The 14084-nt window shown below is 39.9% G+C and overlaps 1 protein-coding gene across 1 annotated transcript in view; it reads right to left on the bottom strand.

Moving 5' to 3' along the window:
- The window catches only part of RAD50 (RAD50 double strand break repair protein), a 92880-nt gene that overhangs the window by 41455 nt on the left and 37341 nt on the right, over positions 1-14084 (bottom strand). Inside the window, 5 exon segments of the mRNA XM_047778589.1 lie at positions 3566-3803; positions 4547-4722; positions 7746-7903; positions 8345-8527; positions 10022-10228. Of these exon segments, the coding sequence (XP_047634545.1) occupies positions 3566-3803; positions 4547-4722; positions 7746-7903; positions 8345-8527; positions 10022-10228 (962 nt within the window).

Below are 14084 nucleotides of genomic sequence, written 5' to 3'. Positions count from 1 at the left end.
AAAACCTGGGAGAAATAGGGAAAAATATTGTTTTTATTTAAATGAAGTATTATAAAAGTGAAACCAAGTCAGAACTAAGAAAAATGATGAACAGGTACATTTCATCTGAGATTTCATTCACGATAGCTGTCTTTATTTAAGTGTTGGTGAATTTGGTGTTTTAAATGAAAATATATTTCCCTCCAAGAGGATAAGCAAGATCTGGTTCCTGACAACCTCTACGAGCATATCTTCAACCACTTTCCCCTTTGGCCATCAGGTCACACATGCCTCAGGGATTTTATACTGCCTGGAATGTACTTCTCCTGGACAACTGCACAGCTAGCTCCCTCATGACTTGGCTCAGGTGCCATTCAAATGCCACCTTCATCAGCAACAACCCCCCCCCACCAGCCTCAGGTGCTCTCTATTGCTATATCTGGATAGATTTTTCTCCATGGTACTGATCATCATCTGACAGACTAAATATTTGCTTTTCTAGCTTCAACTTACTTTGCTTTTGGTAACCGGAACGGCACACTCGAGATACTGGGGTACTGTGTGGATTAAAGTGGGCTACAAATACTGTCATACTCCTCCCATTGAAAAGCTGGAATCTGTGTCCCATCATCAAAATCTTGGCAGGTTCTGTGACTACTGCGACCAATAGAAAACAGCAGAAGTAACACTGCCAGTTTCTGGGTCCAGGCCTTAAGACATTTGCTCTTAGGATACTCCCTTTGGTAGTCCAGCCACTCTCCTGCCAAAAGCCCAAGACACTGGTGGAGGCTATGTGAAGGCATTCTGCTTGACACCAATGGGTGAGCTCCTGCCAGTCATGAGTAAGTTATCTTGAACCTCCAGTCCAGCAGAGCTGAAAAGACTGCGGCCAACATTAGACTGCAACTGCATAAAAGACCTCAAGTGAGAACCACCTAGCCAAGCCCAGTCATTCCACAGAACCACAAATGATCATAATAAATCACTGTTTCGGTGTACTAAGTTTTGAAAAGGCTTGTCATGCAGTAATAAATGGAACACACACTATACAGTTCTCATTCATTAAGCAAACAGTTACCAAACTTACAATACACGAGGAACTGTGGAGATACAACAATGAATAAGCTATGCACCTTACACTGACAAGAGGAGTTGTGATGGCAAGGGCCCTAAAATATAATACAATGTTGATTTCTGCTGTTGATAATTGATCAGTTTGACCCAGACCTAAGCTCGCATTTCCCCTACAGGCACTTTCTACCAACTTCAAATTTTATCTTTTATTTGATCTTTCTCCTTTCAAGATCCTGCCTTACTCCTCTCCTTTTCATTCTTAAATTGCTGCTTTTGTTTCCTTATGACATGCTCTCTGTAGCCCCCCAAAATCTGTTTTTCATCATTGATTATAATAGCTAACTATTGCTATATAATACCCCAAAACTCAGCAGCTTAAAACAACAGCACTTATTTTTCATAGATATGAGAACTAGGAACAGCTATCTGAGTTCTTTTGACTCAAGTACCCAGGCAGCTGCTCCCAGTTGTGTCACTGAAGTTGCAGCTGAGCCGTGGGCTGTGGTCATCTGAAGGCACGACTGATGGAGAATCTGCCTCCAAATGGTACATTCACTCATGTGGTTGTTCAAAGACCTCAGGACCTCGCCAAGTAAATCCCTCCACACAGTTGCTCACAACCCAGCACATAGTTTCCCTTAGATCCAGGAGAAAGAAAAGGAGAGCAGGAAGCTGTGACACCTTAGATAACCTAACCAGGCTATCAATTCTGTCATATTTTACTGGTTACAGAGACCAATCCTGAAACATCTTTCAGAAACATAGAAGACTATATACATACTAAAGTGTGAATACCAGGAGACAGGGATCATTGGGGACCATCCTGAAGGCTGGGAACCACAAATCCTATCTTCTTTCCTTCTTTTTTTTTTTTTCCCTTTTTAGGGCCACATCCACGGCATATGGAGGTTCCCAGGCTAGGGGTTGAATCGGAGCTACAGCTACCAGCCAACACCACAGCCACAGCAACACAGGATTTGAGCCGCAACTGTGACCTAAACCACAGCTCATGGCAACACCGGATCCCTGACCCACTGAGCGAGGCCAGGGATCGAATCTGCATCCTTATGGATACTAGTCGGATTCATTTCTGCTGCGCCATACTGAAAACTCCTCTTTCCCTCTTCTTTTCCTCCAACTTCTCTTCAGTTTTCCAGGACAACATATCCACCTGGATTTCGGCTTCCAGAGTTTTTCTCACTTTGACCCATTCAATATATTAACATCAGATTAATTTCCTAAATGTATCTTTCATTAAATCCCTCAGGATGGCTCCTCATCACCTATCGGAGAGAGCTGTTAACTATCCTGAACATAACGTAGCTCTATCTTCTCTACTTATGGAATCAATCCCTACAAATAAGTTCTTAAACTCCAGATAAGTTTCTATTGAAGCACAGGTCACTCTCCTACCCTTTACAGACAGTGGTCTAATTTCCATCTCCACTCCCAATTTCCCTATACTTTATTTTTTTTTCTCTTTTTGTCTTTTTTGTTGTTGTTGTTGTTGCTATTTCTTGGGCCGCTCCCGCGGCATGTGGAGGTTCCCAGGCTAGGGGTTGAATCGGAGCTGTAGCCACCGGCCTACGCCAGAGCCACAGCAACGCGGGATCCGAGCCGCGTCTGCAACCTACACCACAGCTCATGGCAACGCCAGATCGTTAACCCACTGAGCAAGGCCAGGGACCGAACCCGCAACCTCATGGTTCCTAGTCGGATTCGTTAACCATTGCGCCACGACGGGAACTCCCCAATTTCCCTATACTTTATGTTCCTGGTCGTACCTTATTCTCAAAATCCTATTCTCATTCTGTAGTCCACTGGCTGCTCTCTTAACTAACGCATGTGTTTAAACCAATCAAGCATTTCATTAAGTCCAGCTTTCTAAATGTCTAATTTTGAGAGCTTTTCTCCTTGCATAAACCATCAGCTCCATGAAAGTTATATCTTACTGGTCTCTGTGACTAGCGCTGTGTTCTACGTTCTGGGATACACCAAGGCAAACATCACATACTTTCTGACTTATTTTATTTATAAATAGACCAGCACCTGAGATTCTCATACAAGTGAAAGAAAAATAAACAATAAAAATCACCCCCTATGTTTCACTCTTTCTGGAAGTGGGAAAAAACATAAAAGTATAGTTTAAAATATGCTTCTTGGGGGCAGATTTCTTCTAGTACTTTAATCCTTTTGCTGAGTTTAGAAAATGAGACATCAGCAAATAGTTATAAATCTGTCAAAATTCCTACCCTCAAGCCAAGTCTCAGGAATGGAACACACACACATACACAGTTTTTATCTGCCCTAGTTTAAGAAGCACGGTTACCTTGAAATAATTCTTCCTTCTTATCACATAAATAACATGAGATGGGCATACTGGCATAGAATCCTGAGTTTTAACTTTTCTTCATTCAACTCATGCTTACTGAATACCCACCATATGCTAGGCCTTGCATACCTCTTATAGAGCTGCTATACATGTACAGTAATGGTAAATCCCTATTCTCACCTCATGGGCACAAGTCCCAGCATTTCATCACGCCGCTTTTCTTTTTTCTTCAGCTCTGATTCTGTTGACTTGAGTTTATCTGGAGCAAGCCTCAGCTTAGACTGCAAATCACTGATGACTTCTTGTAATTCAGCTTCTGTCTGAAAAACTCTCTGACAGACGGGGCAACATGACTGGTTTTCATCTGTTAGCTGAGTGATGAACTGGGAGTAAACTGCCGTAGCTCCAGCCAGCATGGCTATTTCAAGAAAATAAACATACTCCCAGTGAGAAAAATATATTTTGTCAATATGGTTACATCCTTGGATTATTCTTCTTGCTTTATAAACATACTATGAAAGAAATCAAAATTCTGATACTTAAATCTTCCAAAGGGCACAATGTACTCAGATTTGTAAAATTATTTTCTGGTAACACAAAAAACATAACAAAACTTCAGATCTTATTGTGTAAGTTTCTAAGAGTTTCACAACTATAATCTCTCTAACACCCTTCTCCTGGTAAGGAGTATTTCCTCAGGTAATGAATGTGATGTACAGGAAGGTTTCAATAATTTGTACAAAGTCACACAGCAAGTAGGCTGTAGAACCAGAAGTGAAACTTAAGCCACTTGGCTCCAGAACTAAATTATAAAATCTCCCATCCTTAATAGTTACCTGTGAATGCAAAGTCAAAAATGTCAAAATGGGAGTTCCCATCGTGGCTCAGCGGTCATGAACCAACTAGAACCCATGAGGACAAAGGTTCAATCCCTGGCCTTGCTCAGAGGGTTAAGGATCTGGTGTTGCCTGAGCTGCCGTGTAGGTCGCAGACGCAGCTAGGATCTGGGTGTTGTTGTGGCTGTGGTGTAGGTTTGCAGCTACAGCTCTGTTTGGACCCCTAGCTTTGGAACTTCCATATGCCACAGTGTAGTCCTAAAAAGACAAAACAAAAACAAAAGATAACTCAAAATGCCTTGATAATAAAAACTAAGTAACTTACCTCGTTGTTTTGAGGATTTTTCAATTTCTTCTTTAAGCCTGTCTAAATCACTTTCAAAATCCTGGCTACCACAAACATCAAACAGTTTGTCTTCATAGCTGGACAACTGCTCATCCTTACTTTTTACTTCATTAATTATATGATTTTTATTTTGCTCAGCTGAAGCTAGTTCCTTGCTAAAATAAGAACAAATATGGATCACAGTTTTAAAACATGAGAAATGAGTTGGAGAAGTTTGAGTAGGTAGATCCAAGACATTATCTGCCAACAAATAATACAAAGGTTTCCTGTGACTGAACACTTTTTTTAGAAGTCATGGCAACAGTCCACTATTGTTTGAATTCTACCCCTGACACACTGACTTACCTGCTAACCCTGGTCATAGGCCTGCTCTCAGAAAAATATGTACAGGAGTTCCTGTTGTGGCTCAGCGGGTTACAAACCCGACTAGTATCCATGAGGATGCGGGTTCGATCCCTGGCCTCACTCAGCGGGTTAAGGATCCGGTGTTGCCGTGAGCTATGGTGTAGGTCACAGACACAGCTCGGATCCTGCAATACTGTGGCTGTGACATATGGGAGCAGCTGCAGCTCCAATTTAACCCCTAGCCTGGGAACTTCCATATGCCATAGGAGTGGCTCTAAAAAGCAAAAACAAAGAAAAAGAAAAAAGGAAGGGAAAATGTGCATAGACAAAACTCTGCTTGGTTTTGGGGGATTCCTGGTCTTAGAGCTCAGGTTAAGAGCCTCAGCAAAGAGAATATGCCTGCTAGATCCACTGGAATGAGAGAAAAGAACGTTCTCCTAACTCTGTATGGACACTGTCACAAGTGTACTTCTGTTCCTTTCTGTACAAGCTTCTCCTTTGTTCCCTTGGTGTTGTCATCTACTTACAACCTCATCATCCATTCCCTCTCATCCATCAAAGACGACTTTGCTCAGCAGTACAATTTATTTCCATTCCAACTCTTAGATATCATCCTTGTCAGCCTCCAGATCCACAAAGATCAGGGTTTTTCAATTTACAAGTTATGATGCACTAGGCAAGTCATGTAATCAATTTAATGCGGTATATTCAGCATATTTTAAAAAATTAAACAGAATATGTGGAACAACGGAGTATACTGGATGTGGTTGGTACTATTTTAAGAAATTTGCTTCAGATAAATGTCTATGAGTGTACATATGCCTCATCTTGATACTTGCCATTGAGTCACAGTAAAAATTTGAGAAAAAAAATAACATGTCGATCATGTTTTCACCATCCTGGCCGTTGAGCACTGTATATCATGACCACTATCTCAGCGGCACCGAACACGGCTGACCCCCTCCTTCAAAGCCTGTCTTCTCAAGGCATCCCAGACACCACTCCTATCTTACTCTCGCCCTGGCTCTCCTCGGGCATTTACTTCAATTCACTTGCTCCTCTTCCTTCGCCTGTCAAGAGTTTGTTTTCCAGGAGTCTAGACTATAATTCTTTTCTTTGTGAAACTCCTTGATGGCTATAGGGCCTACTGACTCAAGTTATCAGTTACAAAGCAACAACTTCTAATATTCTGAACTTCAAACTCCAATATTCTGTTGCCTAATAGATATTTCCAAAAGAAACACAAATTTAACATAGCTAAATCTACTATCTTCCTCAAAAATCTGCATGGAATTTTTAACCCCCTTATCCAAAAACCACTCACGGTGACACTTGGGGAAAAAAAAAAAGATAACTCTTTTAAATTATGGGAAAAAGATAAAATTTAACATCTTGACTACTTTTAACCACACAGCACGGTAGTGTTAACCATGTGCAACACGTCTTAGAACTTCTTCACCTTGCAAAACTGACACTCTAAACCCACCGAACCACCTCACCCATGCCCTAGCTACTCTGAACTTCCATCTTCATACCTTCTAAGACTTTGGCAACTTTGGGTTTTCATATAAGTGAAGTCATGCAGTACTTGGGATTTTTTCATGTGTGACTAGCTTACTTCGCTTAATATCAAGCTTCGCGTTGTAGCAGATGAGATAATTTCCTTCTTTTTTTAAAGATAAATACTATTCCATTATATACACCAAATTTTCCTTATCCATTCATCCATCAGTACACATTTTAGGTGTTTCCACCTCTTGGCTATTGTGAATAATGCTGAAGTACACATGGATTAGCAAATACCTCTTCAAGATCTTGTTTTCAATTCATTTGACTATATACTCAGAAGGAAAACTGCTGGATCATCTGGTAATTATTTTCTTAATTTTCTGAAGAACCTCTGCAGGTTTTCTATAGTAACTGCAGCACTTTACATTCCCAATAATAGTGCAAAGGGTTCCAATTTCTCAACATCTTCACTACTTTTTTTTACTTGAAGTACAGCTAATTTACAGTGTTGTGTTTAGTTTCAATGTTAGCAGAGTGATTCTATATGTGTGTGTATATATATGTATGTGTATATACATATGTGTGTGTGTGTGTATCCCTTTTCAGATTCTTTTCTGCTATAGGTTATTATAATACATACTATCCTACTTTTTTGATAGTGGCCATCCTAACTGGTGTGAAGTGATATATGACTATGGTTTTGATTTGCATTTCCCTGATGATCAGTGATTCTGAGCAGCATATGCTCATTGGTGGTTTGTATATCTTCTTTGAAGAAATGTCTATTCAAGTTCTTTGCCCATTTTCTAATCTGGGTATTTGTTTTTTCATTATAGAGTTGTAGCAGTTCTTTGTATATTCTGGAAACTAAGCCCTTAAACAGATGCATAATTTGAAAATGTTTTCTCCCATTCTGCGGATTGCCTTTCTCTCTGTTGATCATTTCCTTTGCTGTGTAGCAGTTTTTAAGTATGATGTAGTCCATTTGTTTATTTTTGCTTCTGTTGCCTGTGCTTTCTGTGTCATACTTGAGAAATACCGCCGATTTCAATTTAATGAAGCTCTTCCCCTATGTTATTTTCTAAGAGTTTATAGTTTCAGGGCTCACCTTTTACAAAGGAAAATTTTAATCCTCTCAGTTCTACAAACCTTCAAGGAACAAGAGGCTCAAATCACTGTTACCATTTACTTAATATATAAAATATAGGAAAATCAAAATCAATTAGCAGGACATACTATTTCATGACAACAAATGATTTTAAAACAATTAAAAATGAAAGCATGAAATAAGAGACTTACATCTTCAAATGTTGTAACTACTTACTTCAGTTTGGCAATTTTGTCCCTGGTCTGATTGATTTCTTTTGATTTACTATGAAGCCAGTCTTCAAGCTGTTTTTTGTTGGGAAAATACCCTAACAATGAAGATAATACATCATTGTGCCTAGACTTTATTTTTCTGATGTGTTCATCTTTGTCAGCCTATAGAGAAAAAAAAATCTTTTAAAAATAAAGTTCAATAAAGCTTAATATCTCCACATCATATAAGAAAAAAAAAGTTTTAGATTACAGTTCTAGTCTTAAAAAAATAAAACTATAAAAATGCAAGAAGAAAAAATATAAAACTTCTTAAAATGGGGATGAATTTCTAAGCCATCAGAGAAAAGAGTAACAAATTAAACTTCCATATGGTATATGATAAAAAATTAATAGAAATGCATATCTGTGTGTACATATATACATTTTTTTGTAAACAGAAAAGTTTTTAAGATTGAAAGTCTATTTTATACCATATTTTGCTCACTTGACCCCGAAAATATAAAACCAATACCAACAAATGCTTCATAGTGTAACAATTATGAATATAAGATATGCTATTTAAAATAACAGAAAGTATAATTAGAATAAAAAGAAAGCTCATACTTTGTCTTTGGTCAGCATCTCCATCTGGGTGCGTGTGGCTGTATGATGGTTTAACTGCTCCATCTCCTGGTCCAATTTACGCAGGGTCCTGTCTAGGTCTGCTTTCTCATTCTGAAGGCTTATTACTTCTATTTTTAGAGTTTCTACATTGCTGTTTTTCTCAGCCTTGCTTAGCTCATGTTCCTTATCAATAATTCAAACAAATGAACAGGTTTATATGTTTTGTATTAAAAACAATGACAAAGTGTATTACAAATCAACTACTCCCAGAATGTTCAAAATATTACTGTTTGCTTTTATCCAACAATAGAAAAAAAAACAAAACAAAACAGAAGGGATAAGATTTTTAAGGAAAATCTTATATAAGTTACCTTACTATTTTATAATGGTAGAGAATTAAAATAATCTGGAAGGGTCAAAGAGGAGGGAAAAATGAGAACTAGTGTAAAATTTTTTTTAAAATATGCCTAAACATACAGTTTTAGTGACTCTTCAGTCAACAATTAAGCATGTATCAAGTACCCATGTAACTCCCTCTATTATCTGGCATATAGAAACTAAAAATAGTGGGATGTGGCCCCTGAATATTATCTCTCCATCACAACAGGGCATACTGTGATAAAATGCTAATGTGAAAAAGATGTATGCTTGGTGTTGGAGTTCCCTTGTGATGCAGTGGGTTAAAGATTCAACACTGTCATTTCAGTGGCTCGGATCACTGCTGTGGTATAAATTCAATCCCTGGTACTGGAACTTCATGGGCCTGGAATGCGGGAACGGCCAAAAAAAAAAAAAAAAAACGCTAGATACGAAGTTTTGGAGCAGAAATAAATGTTTAAATTATCAAGATGAGATCTTAAGGAGTTCCCTTCGTGGCGCAGTGGAAACAAGTCCGATTAGGAACCATAGGAAACCATAAGGATGTGGGTCCGACCCCTGGCCTCACTCAGTGGGTGAAGGATCTAGTGTTGCGGTGAGCTGTGGTGTAGGTCGCAGACAAGGCTTGGAGCCTGCAATGCTGTGGCTGTGGCGTAGGCCGGCAGCTGTAGATCCGATTTGACCCCTAGCCTGCGAACCTCCACATGCTGCTGGTGCAGCCCTAAAAAAAAAAAAAAAAAAGATGAGTGTGAAGAGGAGACGATGGGGGGCATTTGCCAAGCTTTAGGATGCTTATTTTGGTAGTGGAGATGTGAAACAAAGAATGAGATTAGAAACAAGGATGAAATTTCTCAAATTCATCAAAGAAAGAGGCTAACAAAGTTTCTACCATAGAAAAAGTGATAACACAACAATAATCATATAAAACCTGCACTGTGTGGAACCTAGAAAGAAAATACTTTTCTAACTTAGGTATGCTGTTCTCAGTCAAGGTACTTTTAAGAATCACCTAGTCATGTTTCAGACACACCTTTCCATGCCCCACTCTTTTGAGATTTTCATTTGGAAGGTCTAGGGTCTAAAGCTTCCTTAGGTGATTCTAATTTTCAACCTACCAGGTTCCAACACCAGAGGGTGATTAAAATATTCAGATGAATTCATTTTATGAGACTGATAGACAAGGTTGAAACTTATTAAAATGTCATAATCTTAGGATTAGCAACAGACAAAATACTTCAGAAAGCGAAGTTCTAAATATTTTATACTTAACATTTTTAGACTACTCAAATAATATCTTACAGCTTTTGTGAGCTCTCGGTCCAGTTCAAGAATTCTATCTGAAGATCCTTCCAACTGCTGTAATTCGTACTTCACATTTCTCAGCTCATTCTGCTTCTTACTTAGGATTTCTGATTTTAGCTCAATTATTCTTCCCAATCCAGTTTTCTTATCCCTTATTTCATCTATTTGTTTTTGTTTCAGAGTCTCTTTTTCTGCAAAGTCATTCTAAATACACAAGAGAAAAATGAGCATTAACAACTTTTTCCATTAAAAATTTCATTAAGACAAGGTCTCTTCATTGCAAAATAACACATGCATTCTGAGGGAAAAATAGAAAGGGTAAAAAAAAAGTAATTAATGATCATCACCCTGTGAGCAAACCTTTTCTTTACAATTAGCTTTAAAAATAAACTTTCTTAAAAATCAAATTTAAAAATATAGGTCTATATTTTCTTCATATTTTTATCCTTTATAAGTTTATATCCTTTGAAGTTTATAACTTCAAAAATTTGCTTCCAGGAGGTCTAAGATGGAGGAGTAAAGAACGTGTGGTTCACCTACTCCACAAATACACTGAAAGTATAATAACTACATGCGGAACTATTAACACAGAAAATTTGTGAAAAACTGACAAAGACCCCAGGATTATGACAGAGCAAGAAAAACTTTACAAAACCAGATAGAACAAAAGAAAGAAGAAGAGCAAGAGGAAAAGAAGCAAAAGGAATCGAGATGGGACCTGCTCTCTCAGGAGGGAGATGTAAAGAGGAATAGCTCCTGCACCCTGCGAAGTTCCCCCACCAGTGAGGAGAATAGCCAAAACGGAGGAGCAACTCTAGACACAAGGTGTGAAGCAGTTAAAAAGGAGACAATCCTCCACAAATGGTCAGTGCTATGGACAACGGGCAACTGTAGGTGGGTGCCAGCAGGTGTTGGGAACTAAATTCTGGTCTGAGAGATCAGACCCAAAAAGGGAGCTGGGGCGGGCTACATGAGAAAAAACAGGGTTGACTGTGTGGAAACAGTCTGGAGGGACTAGAGTGAAGGTGACCACAGAGAGAACATCTGAGCAGAGGCAACCCATTTGGGGTTAGAGACTAGATCACTGTTTGGGGGTGCTGGAAAAAAAAGGGCAGGATCAACCACTATGGCCATGTTCCTTGCGTGCACTATCTCAAGCTGCAGGATCCTCCCCCCTTGAGCTCGGGAAACCACTTGGCGGCAGTGGCTGCCTAGCAACAGCTGGGCAACAGTCCCGCCCTTAGGGCTACAGACTTCTTGGAGCAGGTGGCATAACTGCCTGGGGGAATAACACAGTTCCTGGTTCCTGCCGGTGGTTTGCATGCTGGTGGAGCCAACCTGTGCCAGAAGAGCTGTAGGTGGTGGTGCACGTTTCCCAACAGAGCAGTAATCAGCTTGGTCAGGGAAAACACAGACACTGTGACTCCAGCAGAGGCTCCCCGGGGGCCGATCTGTACCAAAAAGAGCCAAGAGGGGGCCACAGGTGCCTGCTGCCTGCAGGAGCTGCAGGCTGCCCAACTGAAGAGAAGCACAAGATACAGAGCCCCTGCCAGTGGCCCCACGAAGGCCCATGTCAGTGGCATTTGTTCCACACCAAGGGAGCCGGGGGAGGACCATTAACTCAGATCCACAGCAGCTAGAGAAAGCATTCCTACCAGCAGCAAGGTGGGAGGGGGCATCAGAAACACACATCCTGCAGCTGCGGAGACAGCCTTTTAGCAACAGTTAGGGAGAAGCCCTCTACCCCTGGGGCATTAGAGAGAGATCCCTAGAGTGGCCAAGCAAGGGGAGTGACAGCTAAATAGCAGCACCTGCCCCTATAGCTACAGAGAGCAGTCCCTAAAGCATTCCTGGCAAAGGGAGGGGAAGCAAGAGAAACTGCTAACATTGCAAGCTACAGGAAATAACCCCAAAAGCTACCTGGTAGCTAGGGGGTTGCAAGAGACACTGCTACCCAGCCTCACAGATCCCATCCCTATCAGCTACCCAGCTCCAGTACAGGAGTGTGATACTACTGCTCCCAACATGTGCTCTTGGGTACATGTGAATCGCTATGACCCCTTGAGAACTCCAGGACTAGGGTACCTGATTCAACATCCACATACAAATTGTTAAGGGGATGATAAAGAGAAAGGTAAACACTATGAGTCAACAAAGTAAGCTTTCAGACAAAGGAACAAGACCAAAACACACAAAAACCACTAAATGATGAGATAAGCAATCTACCAGAAAAAAAGTTCAGAGAGATGATAGTAAAGATGATCCAAGATCTTGGAAAAAGAATGGAGATATAGATCAAGAACTTAAAAGAAATGTTTAACAAAGAGCTAGAGGATTTAAAGAGCAAAAGAGCAAAATGAATCACACAATAGCTGAAATGAGAAACAACCTAGAAGGAACCAGTAGTAGCTTAACGGAGGCAGAAGAAGGAATAGGTAAGGTGGATAGAGTGATGTAAAAGCACTGCTATAGGAAAGAGCAAAGAAAAAAGAATGAAAAAAACAGGAGAGTCTAAGAGACCTCTGGGACAACATTAAATGTACCAATACTCACATCATAGGGGTTCCAGAAGGAGAAGAGCAAGAGAAAGGACCAGAGAAAATAGTTGAAGGGATTAATAGCCAAACATTTCCCAAATATGGGAAAGGAAAACACTCATGCAGGTGGTGTTCCAGTTGTGGCTCAGGAGTAACTAAACTGACTAGTATCCATGAGGGAATGGATTTGATCCCTGGCCTCAGTCAGTGGGTTAAGGATCTGGCATTGCCATGAGCTCTGGTGTAGGTCGCAGAAGTGGCTTGGATCCTACACTGCTGTGGCTGTAGTACAGGCCAGCAGTTGCAGCTCTGCCTGGACCCCTAGCCTGGGAATTTCCATATGCCACAGATGTGGCCCTAAAAAAGACAAAAAAAAAAAGAAAGAAAGAAAGAAACACAGCAAGACACATACTAATCAAACTACAAAATTAAGTTCAAAGAAAAAACACTAAGAGCCACAAGGGAAAAGTAACAAATCACATATAAGGGAATCCCTATAAGGACAACAGCCGATTTTTCAGCAGCAGAAACTCTACAAGCCAGAAGGGAGTGGAAGATATATTTGAAGTGATGAGGAAGAGGAACCTAGAACCAAAAATACTCTATCCAGCAAAGCTCTCATTCAGATTGGATGGAGAGATCAAAAGTTTTACTGACAAGCAAAAGCTAAGAGAATTCAGTACCTCCAGTCCAGCTCTATATCAACTACTAAAGGAACTTCTCAAAGCAGAAAAGGAAAAGCCACAATTAGAAACAAGAATAATACAAATGGAAAAGCTCACTGGTAAAGGCAAAGATAATATGAAAGTAGGAAATCACCCATTGACAAATATGATATCAAAACTAGCAAGGAGTTCCCGTTGTGGCTCAGCAGAAATGAACCCAACTAGTATCCATAAGGATGTTGTGTTTGATCCCCGGCCTTGTTCAGTGGGTTAAGGATCCAGCGTTGCCATGAAATGTGGTGTAGGTCACAGAGGTGGCTACACACACACACACACACACACACACACCCCTCCAAAAAAACCAGCAAGCATGAGAAAAGGACAAATGCAGAACATTGAAAATGCATTTGAAATTAAAAGACCAGCAAGAAGAAACATTTCTACACACATATATGGCTAAATCAAAATATAAACTATAAATCAAGTAACTATAATGCTCACACATATTAAAAAAAAAAGCAAGTGAAACATAACACGAAAGATGGCAAATCACAAGAGAAGATAAGAAAGAAAGGACAGGAAGAAAAAAGACCCAAAATAGCAACCCAAAAAAATTAAGTAAATGACAGTAAGAATATACTTATCCATAATTACATTGAATGTAAATGGATTAAACACTCCAACTAAAAGATACAGACTCGCTGAATGGATTCAAAAACAAGACTCATATCTATGCTATTTACAAGAGTCCCACTTCGACTCAAGGACACGTACAGACTGAAAGTGAGGGGGCAGATGAAAATATTACATGCAAATGGAAATTATAGAAAAGCAGGAGTAGCAATACTTATATCAGAC

Source organism: Phacochoerus africanus, chromosome 4, assembly GCF_016906955.1.
Source record: "Phacochoerus africanus isolate WHEZ1 chromosome 4, ROS_Pafr_v1, whole genome shotgun sequence".
NCBI lineage: Eukaryota > Metazoa > Chordata > Mammalia > Artiodactyla > Suidae > Phacochoerus > Phacochoerus africanus.
The sequence above is the reverse complement of the archived record's forward strand: the minus strand, read 5'-3'. Positions and strand labels throughout refer to the sequence as shown.